This window comes from Asterias amurensis, chromosome 16, assembly GCF_032118995.1.
Source record: "Asterias amurensis chromosome 16, ASM3211899v1".
Taxonomy (NCBI): Eukaryota; Metazoa; Echinodermata; class Asteroidea; order Forcipulatida; family Asteriidae; genus Asterias; species Asterias amurensis.
In genome coordinates this window covers 3,086,257-3,095,933 of record NC_092663.1, presented here as the reverse complement: position 1 = coordinate 3,095,933, position 9,677 = coordinate 3,086,257, and the positions used below count along the sequence as shown (strand labels likewise).

General features: G+C 39.3%; 1 protein-coding gene across 1 annotated transcript; it reads right to left on the bottom strand.

Annotated features, from left to right (window-relative positions):
- Positions 1 to 9,281, bottom strand: LOC139948971 (uncharacterized). Its single transcript, XM_071947355.1, has 5 exons — positions 9,055 to 9,281; positions 8,058 to 8,229; positions 2,579 to 7,042; positions 1,559 to 1,708; positions 1 to 120 (listed from the first exon to the last, which is right to left on the bottom strand). The coding sequence occupies exons 1-3, from the start codon at positions 9,198 to 9,200 to the stop codon at positions 4,724 to 4,726; spliced, it is 2,637 nt and encodes an 878-aa protein (XP_071803456.1). The 5' UTR covers positions 9,201 to 9,281; the 3' UTR covers positions 1 to 120; positions 1,559 to 1,708; positions 2,579 to 4,723.
- Between the last annotated feature and the right edge of the window lie 396 nt (positions 9,282 to 9,677).

Genomic DNA, 9,677 nt, shown 5'->3' with positions numbered 1-9,677 from the left:
ATTAAAGCCAGAAGAACCCGGCGGTAGCAGTGACAAGTAGACTGGCGTATCAGCCCCTTCTTCTACTGTTTTAGGCCCTTTATAACTTGTCATGTCTGTTGCCACATACCCAGGTGTGCACTGTAATGAAAATATGTCCAGAAGAATGAGTATTGTTTTTATACTGAGCTGGCCAACTAACGTAATTGCCTATTAAAGGCAGAAGACACTATTGGTAATTACTCAAAATAATTGTTAGCATAAAAACTTACTTGTTAACAAGCATTAAGCCTTTTTGAGATATGGCGGACACAATGCTACAAGACTGTAAGGCTTGGGTAAATTTGTGCGTATTGACCATAGAAATAGAATGTGTTATTCAGTGAAGTGCGCCTTTTAGGCGATGCAGCGTTTACACAAACGTAAACCTGTAGAACGATCCATGCGCGCAAGTGCTGGGCGCCACCACTGCTGGGGTGTTTTTGTGCCTAGTTTGGTGCACAAAGACATGAGAAAATCGTTTTCCTGTTCACATTTTATGGGAATTGAATGTCTTCCTCTACAATCTATGAAATTTCCTTGATGTGGCTGCTTGATATATTAACAATGTACTACATTCTTGATAATTTTTTTAAATTAAGCAGAAAGTAAAATACCGAAATACGCCGTGCAAGGGGTCCGCCATACCTTAAGAAGGCTGATGGAGAGCTGTTGTTAGTATTGAAACATTGTGAGAAAGGGCTCCCTCTGAAGTAACGTAGTTTTCGAGAAAGAAGTAATGTCCTCTAAAATATTGGAATTTAATCTGGAGACCTCAGAATTTTGAGGTCATGAACTCAAGCATCTGAAATCACACAATTACGTGTAACAAGGGTGTTTTTTCTTCCATATTTATCTTGCAACTTTGACGACCAATTGAGTCCAAATTTTCACAGGGTTTTTATTTTATGCATTTGTTGAGACACACCAAGTAAGAAGACTGGTCTTTGACAATTACCAATAGTGTTCAGTGTCTTTAAAAATTAATACCATTGTTTTATTTGAAATGATATGAATTGAATGAGTAGAATTTATAAAGGTACATTTGGTAGACTTTGCTCAAATCACTATAGACTTGAACTACAGGATTGGTAAAGATAAAACTATCATTGTTTTGCCTGTGTGATTTTTGAAGTGTGGAAATAATGTGAATTTGAATTGAGTTGTTTGATTTTGGTATGAAAGTTATGAATTTCATACTATAGCTATTATTTGCTGTGATATATTTCCACCAGGAAAAAAGACATAAATTTAAAAAACTTGTATCTGAAAACCAGAACAGACACAACAGCTGATTTTGAACCAAAATTAAGGATAATTTGTTCACATGCTGAAAACTGTGCAAGGTTTTTTAAAACTCCTTTCTGCCGACTCACACAGTAATTTTGTCAGATTTTTCATTAAGGGAAAGTCTCCATTAAAGAATAAAAGAATATCAGAGTTTTGCGAGAAAAGTATACATCCCTTTCAATGTCACATGTCACTACCTGTAAACCTCTTCAGTTCATGGGTCAAAAAGTCAAAAGGTCAATGAACTTACCGCCATGATGAGATTGTCTTATTGGTCAGGTGTTCCACTTTGAAACTTTTCGGCAAACATTTTGGTGGCACAAACTAATCCCAGTTTTGAAATCCCATACGCCCAGTTATAGGCCGGCCTTTTTCCTCATGAGTACCCTGATGAGCCAATCTGAACAAGAACAAAATAAAAAAAATATTCATGAATACCTCAGACAGTTTCACTATTCCTATTGGTGGAGAGCGCGTCACGTGGGTGTGTATAAACCTTTGTTTATGACCGGTAAAAAGTGTTAATTCATGGGCGTGACACACCGTGTGTGAATCAGTTTCAAATTGTTGATTTTTGTTTTTCATTCACTGTGATTCACTGTGTGACACAGTGAATGAAAAACAAAAATCAAAAAATTAACTATCCGTCTATTACTTATTAAGATAAGTGTAAGATTAAGAGAACACGAAAACACACATTTTAAATCATAACATTTTTACGACTAAAAAAATAAATGTAAAAGCATTGTTATGATGGGTTCATTAAAACAAATAACAGACAGTAGATTGAGACTCAAAGGAAAGAGGCAATGACTACTTTACAATTGTTTAAGAACTCTTGGGGTCTTGTTCAGTCCAAGTAGGCCTAATGCTTTATTATGAGTTGCATTTATACATTGTAACTTGTCAATAGGGGCGCGGTATACAAGATGAGTGGTCTACTATCCACAAGCATCATCATAATTCATGCATAGAACTTGTTAATTTATAATATATTATTTAACAAAACTTAAATCTGATCTGAATCGGATAATGAATCGGATAATTTGCCACACGTCGCCACCAATTTATCCGCCCTTAATTAAATTAACTCAAAAACAATGAATTTTTCCATACCTGAGAAGAAGGGTTCTTATGTATAACTCTATTTTTTTTACCCCTACCCACCATGCAGGCAGTTCTGAATCGCGATATTAATTTTAAACCTTGTAAAATGGATCTTTCTGACTGACTCTGCCACTGAGTGAGCGCAGTGACAGTGTTTGCTTACCTTCCTTGCGATTAATTCTAGTTTGGGATTCCCTCGTGTAGAGTTGGTAGTTTGTACCCACAGAAATGGCAAAAGTTCTGCCAAACAGTGAAGAAAATATGAACGAATTCAAAGTTCCAGAACTGAAGTTGAGCTGAGTGGTCTATTTGACATCCCCCACATGTGGACTGTGTTTTTAATTATTGTACCAACACAAAAATGAGGGCGCTATGCTGGTTTAACGGTGGTATTTTGTTTGCAGGTGAAAAATTAACGGTGGTGTTAAATACCGCCCTCTTACGTGTGGACAACTGCTGCTTTATGATTGGTCTGTTGCGCGTAAGTTAATGACCAAGCTTTATGATTGGTCTGTTGGGCGTAAGTTAATAACCAAGCTTTATGATTGGTCTGTTGCGCGTAAGTTACGCACAACAGACCAACCATAAAGCAGCAGTTGTCTCAAATGACATCAGTAATTTATTACTTGTTATTTCTTTTACCTGCAATAATTAGTTCATACCTTGAAAAAATGTCGTGTAAATGTTTTTATAACCTCTAAAGGAATGTTTCACAAATCTAGTTTAAAAGGTCAATGCCAGAAAGATTTGTCAATCTTATTCTTAATAAATAAAAAGTTTATTAAATTAACCTGTTTTCAGTGTGTTTTAATTTTTTGTGAAGGAAGTTCATTTTGCTTAATGCTTTTAATGAGGGTCCGATATCACATGGATTTAGGACTTTGTTTAAATAAACTTCTGCTTTCTCAATTTTAGTACTTGCACTGTTTTCCCCTTTGTTCACAAACATTTAATTCACGGGCACACGCTCGTCTTTTAAAAGACCAGCCATTGAGGTCTTGGATGTAGGACATCCGTGCAATGCACAAGCTATAGTTGGTAGGGAAAACTGACATTTTCTAGACTGATTTTAGTGCAGCTCTACTAGATTGGCTGGGCCCTGTCTGTTCATGTGTGGTTTGTTGTCATAAGCCTTCAAGAAAGACTGCTGTGTTAGTGCAGTCGGTACCATGGTCATGTACCGCCCATAGAGCTATATGGAACTGCCACAACTTTCAGCCAATGATATAGCGTGAACAACACTTCGAGGTTCGTGAATTACGGCTAATTCCAGCCGTTCATAATCACCTTTCACCTACATTAATTTCACACGGGGATTCCGATTCGCAGTCAAATCCTTGTACATAACATTTACGTGCAACATGTAAGCCTACTGTAATAACACAAAATGGAACATAGTTTTTATCTTTCATGGTGATGTAGTGTATTCACATCTTGAGTCCCTTTCACACGAGAGCCATTTTAGCAAGGGTCCTTTGCTAAGTTTTAGCATGGTTATACAGTTTTACAAATAGTTCATCGTGTGAAAGGACATTTTGTGTACTGTCCAATTGGTCTCCAGTAAAGTTGTGTCAAACACTAGCTACATTTTACAACCATGCTAAAATTAAGCAAGGGACCCCAGTTAAATTGCTGTCGTGTGAATAGCACTTTTGTCTCACATCAAAGGGGCACATTGCCCTTTTTATACCAGAGAGAGAAAATCTATAGTTTTTATCAACACTTGTTATAATATACCCTTATAGTTTTCCTAAGTCCTTATGCTTTTTTATTTCGTAAAATGTGTATCTTTATATTGCAAACACAGTTTAAATATAGCACATACATGTATATAATTTGTAACTGAAATATTGAAAATATGTATCAACATTAAAGAGACATATTTCAGCGCGTGGTTTTACCCCATCAATCCCTCTAGCACCAGCTTGTTTACTACTTATAGTTACTGCTTATTCAGACAAACACACAACACCACTCTCTTCCAGCAGAAACTCAAAACACACTTGCTCTTGCTTGCTTTCCAACATCTTGACAAAACTTGACCAGCGCCTTTGAATGTTTATCTTTTTCAGTAAAGTGCGCCTTATAAATGCTGTAGTTTATTATTATTATATTATTCATTAAAGACACTGGACACTATTGGTAATTGTCAAAGACTAGCCTTCACAGTTGGTGTATCTCAACATATGCATAAAATAACAAACCTGTGAAAATTTGAGCTCAATCGGTCGTCGAAGTTGTGAGATAATAATATAATAATAAAAAAACACCCTTGTCACAGGAAGTTTGCTCATTGGAGCATTAGTCATTAAGGGTCTTGAAGATTACTTAATGCAGCACACAACCTCACTACATCGTCAATATATGGTAGCAGAGAACCTTCAATGGTGGATGTCAAAATACTAAAAGAGCGTAATCTCTGGGCTCTTTTTCCAGCACAGATGTCATTACCGTTACCGTATGAGCCTGAGATAGAATGGTCTGGTTGGTTCTGGTCCGTCAACTCAAGTGATGAAATGGTGGCAGGAGGTGGGATTGATGCAAATTCAGAAACGGTGGCAGGAGGCGGGATTGATGTACAATCAGAAACGGTTGCAGCAGGTGCACTAGAATCAACCTCTGAAATAGGAACAAAAGGTAAGAGTGACCCGACCTCAGGAACATCAGCAGAAGGCAGGAACACTTTTGGTTCTACATCCGTAAATGATCCTGTAGGTGATTTGAATCCGTTGTCTGTCTCTAGACAATTCTCAAAGGAGTTTGTTACAAGTTTATTCACAACCTGGATGGATGAACAGGATGGAGTAACAACCTTGAAGCCTCTTTTCCTGAGCCACTTTTGTCGATAAGGGTTACTCTGGAGGAGCAGCACTGTACTACTGTGATCAAGAAAGTGCATGAAATCCGAGTTGCCAAAAATATCAATAGCATTAGCACTTCCTACATATGCCTGAGAGATGTAACTGACATAACCACTTGGAAGAAGTCCTACAATGATTTTGACACAATGAGCACCAGATACACTACAGAAAAAATGGTTGTGGTGTTCCGTGACAGTTAGGTGGTCTACTCTGATTTCCATGAAGTCGATTATAACATTGACTTTAACACCATCTGCTCCAGTCTGTTCTGATGACGTGTCGGTATTGCGCGGAACCTGTATCAAATCTGAGGCTATGCTGACCAGATGACTCGATAGATGAGTAAAAATATTGCAAGCAGTGAGAGATGTGATTCCGAAAATGGTGGCAAGAAACTCAAATGGCACGGCCATTTTGAGTTTCATCAAAACCAGCAACAAGGAGTTGTGGGGAGGTAATCCTGGTGAGTCTCCAGGAAGGTAGCCCAACAACATATCGAAGACCTCCGGCGTCACCCCAGCGACTCTCTCAACAGTGCTGTTGGAGAAACAAATATCACTCCAACCATGGAAGCCATAGCATTTCCCACGGGCTTGAGGTGACAAGTTACTCAACCCAAACAAGGAGTCATCTTGAGGCCCCATGCTCAAGATCGTCTGAATACATGCATCACAAGAAGGCTTTTCTGTGACGAGAGAAGGCGTCACGAATTCTTGAGGATTTATACAGTTTATGTTATGGGGTTCAGGATGATTTTCTTGGAGGTTTTCATGGTGGTTTACGTGAAGGTTTATTACAGGTAGGTTTTCAGGTTGGTTTTCAGGTAACTTTTCAGGAAGGTTTTCAGAAAGGTTTACATGAAGCTTTCCATGGAGGTTTTCAGGAAGGTTTTCACAAAGGTTTCCTTGAAAGTTTTTATGAAGGTTTACATGAGGGTTTACAGGTAAGTTTTCATGAGGTATTTCTGGAAGGTCTGTTGATAGATTTTCAGGTAGGTTTGCAGAAGTTAAGCTTCTCTGAGATGTTGATACATCCATAGCTTGAAGCTTCTCAGTCCCTCCACTGGTGGTTGTTTTAACAATATACCTCGACTGCATTCCTCTTTGTATTCTTGAAGAGCTAGTTCCCAACATCCTACGGTTCGATGGAGCAAATCTCTGGAACCTGGGGGAACCATACTGCTGCTTACTTGAATAAAGTGTTCTTCGTCTTTTTGTTGTATATTCATTACTACCTGATGGTAAATTAATTGCACTTTCTTCGTTTCTATCATGGTTATAGTAGACCCATTTGTGATCCTGAGAGTTAGTTCTAGGTCCTTGCCTGTCCACAGATACTTCACTTCCCGCAGTCACTTGATGTCGTGGAGTTGATGCTCTCGTAGCAGAAGTTGAAGAACTACTCTGCACTCTGGCTCGTCCAGCGGTCATTGAAGCCGATGACCTCATAGTATGGTGAAAATTGCCTGGATGTGGTCGTTTTCCAGCAACTGAATTGTTCAGATGCTGTCTGGCAGGCTGTTGACAAGAGGATTTAGGAACTGGGGGTGCAGCTTCACGAGGAGCTGCTTCAACGCTTACAGTACCCTCAGGGCCAGTGTTACTTGTTGCTAAGGCGTACGCCTCTCCGGCCTCTTTGGATAAATCCAAAGCTGCCGAAACAAACTTCATGATGTCGTCGTTGTCGTTGGCTGGATCACTTGACGGTTGTAATGCCAGACCTAGGGTCACTGCACTTTCGTTATAAAGCCCCTCTTGTACACCTGCCTGTAGAAATGATCACAAGAAAAAAGAATATAAAACAAAAACAGGAAACTGGCTGGGTAAATTTTAAAATAACTTAAGTTGAACAAAGAAAAGGTTACTAGAGTGGGATTTGAGCCTAGGAACTCTGTATTTAACAACACACATTTTAAAGATACTGCTCTCAATGAAAAGTCTAATCTTTCTGATCCCACCCTCCACCACCTCTATTCAAAAACTCTTTCATGGAGGTTTGTGGAGGAAAAACAACCAAGAACCAAGAACATAACAGGGGGTACAACTTATGTTTCTGACAAGCTCAATTTATATTATACAGAAGGGCCTGGAGGTCGCAGAGGGCTTCGCTCCTCATCTGGTGTCACTCGACCGTTTAGTCCATGCTCCAAAGGGAACAATCGGTACAGTTCTTTATTTGTTGTTGCCCCTAAATTGTTGAACAAGCGGACATGTGCTATCAGGGAAGCTGTATGTGACCTTCAAGGGCCAACTCAAAGCTCACCTATTACAAGATTAAAGGCAGTGGACACTATTGGTAATTACTCAAAATAATTATTGGCATAAAACCTTTCTTGGTGACAAGTAATAGGGAGAGGTTGATGGTAAAAAACATTGTGAGAAACGGCTCCCTCTGAAGGGCCATAGTTTTCGAGAAAGAAGTATTTTTCCACGATTTTGATTTCGAGACCTCAAGTTTAGAACTTGAGGTCACGAATTCAACCATCTTAATGCACAGAACTTCGTGTGGCAAGGGTGTTTTTTTCTTTCATTATTATCTCGCAAGTTCGATGACCGATTGACCTCAAATTTTCACAGGTTTGTTATTTTATGCTTATGTTGAGATACACCAACTGTGAAGGCTAGTCTTTGACAATTACCAATAGTGTCCACTGCCTTTAAGATTTGTTTGTTTTAATGCATTTTCTATATTTCTTTGTATTTAATTTTATTGATTGTGAGGATTGTGAGGGTGGTGTTCTTTGTAGAGTGCTATAAAAATGCCATGTGTTATTATATTGACCTGTCTCCTGCGGAGGTACTCCTGGCTGAGTGTCTTCTTGACACGGCGGTCAAGCTCAGGGGCCAGAGGGAAGATGCTTGGGTTATAAGCTGGGTCGCTGGGGTCATCCACCTTGTAGCCTCCCATGAAGTGACATGCGCAGACTCGGCTGTTTTTGGTTGGTATCCAATTGCTGATGGGCAAGAATAATGACACATTAAAATATTACGATCATTGAAATGCATGTTATGCCCTACGTAATTGTTATTCAATATTCAACAAAAAAGGCAACTGAAGCCCGTGGAATTGCCTCCACAGCATTAATATAGGCCTATACTTAGTTTCAGGCCTACCAAGTAAAGGTAAGATAAATTCATGCAGCAGACTTTGCGTACATAGGCCTGAAACTAGTTGCGATAACGTAACCCTCCTGCCGGCGGCGGAGCCGGACGCCGTCGGCAGCAGGGTTACATTATCGCAACTAGCCTGAAACCAGAAAGACAACAGTTAGTCCTACATAACTAAACAATTGAAACAATGACATAAAATGAGAATACTTATAAAAAAAAACATGGACTGGAGGAGATAAGTTAGAATTGAAGTGAAACCAAGCAAGGAAACAAGGAAATAAACAATCAAAGTAAGTAATGCTAAATAGTGAATGAAAAGAAAACTTGCTGGCAAAAATGCTAGTTTGCTAAACCATGATATGCTGTAGAAAAAGTCAGTTGGATATGGAAAAGTTTCTTTAGTTTAGTGGAATGATAATTTTCCAGTTGCCATTTGCTTTGGCTCTCTCTCTAAGCCTCAGTATCATTCTTTTTTGTTTAAAAATAAACACGAGAATGAAGGAGAGCCATAAAAAACAGAAACACCACAGCCCTAACATAACATTAACCAAGCAAGATGCCATCTTAGATGGGCTGGATTCGTCAACAAACATTGCAAAACACGCCAACATTTTAGTCAACAAAATTTATATTTTAGTGTTACTATTTTAAATTAAAGGTTTACTTACGCGCCCCTCTGCACCAAATTGATCCATGTTTGTCTCCGTTCTGGCTGCTTATCTTGATTTGGAAATCCAACAAATCTTCCCTTAGGACAGGTTCTCTGTGTGTGAGAACATCCACCTACAGCACAGTTCCGATTACTCTTCGGCATTACGAATAGCTTTCAAGTTTCATTCAGCACACAAAGATGTTTTCGTTTTCTTGTTTTGTGCAGGCTGACATGTTTGTTTCTCTTTTTTCAGTCGTCGGTAGTACCCCCTCTATTGCCAGCAGTAGCAGAGCGGTTATAAAATATTTAACGGTCTCCATGTATAGCGCCCTCAACATCTGCTATAGATGTGGGCGGGGCGGGTGTGGGGGGGGGGTGCGATCATAAAACGGCGTTCTCTCCTGTAGCTCGCCAGCTTACCTCGTCAAAAACATTGTTTTGTTGTCTATCTATTTCTGCGATTACAACCTTTGCTGTAAATGTTTCAATTGTGACGATTCTTATTGTTTTGGGGTTCGAGGGGGGGGGGGGGGTGGGGGGAGAGAAAATGGTGGGCCACTTTCTATACTGTATAATTTGTTCTCAACTTACTGTTCTATCCTTCATCCATCTCAAATCTCAAATGACCTCCCCAAGACT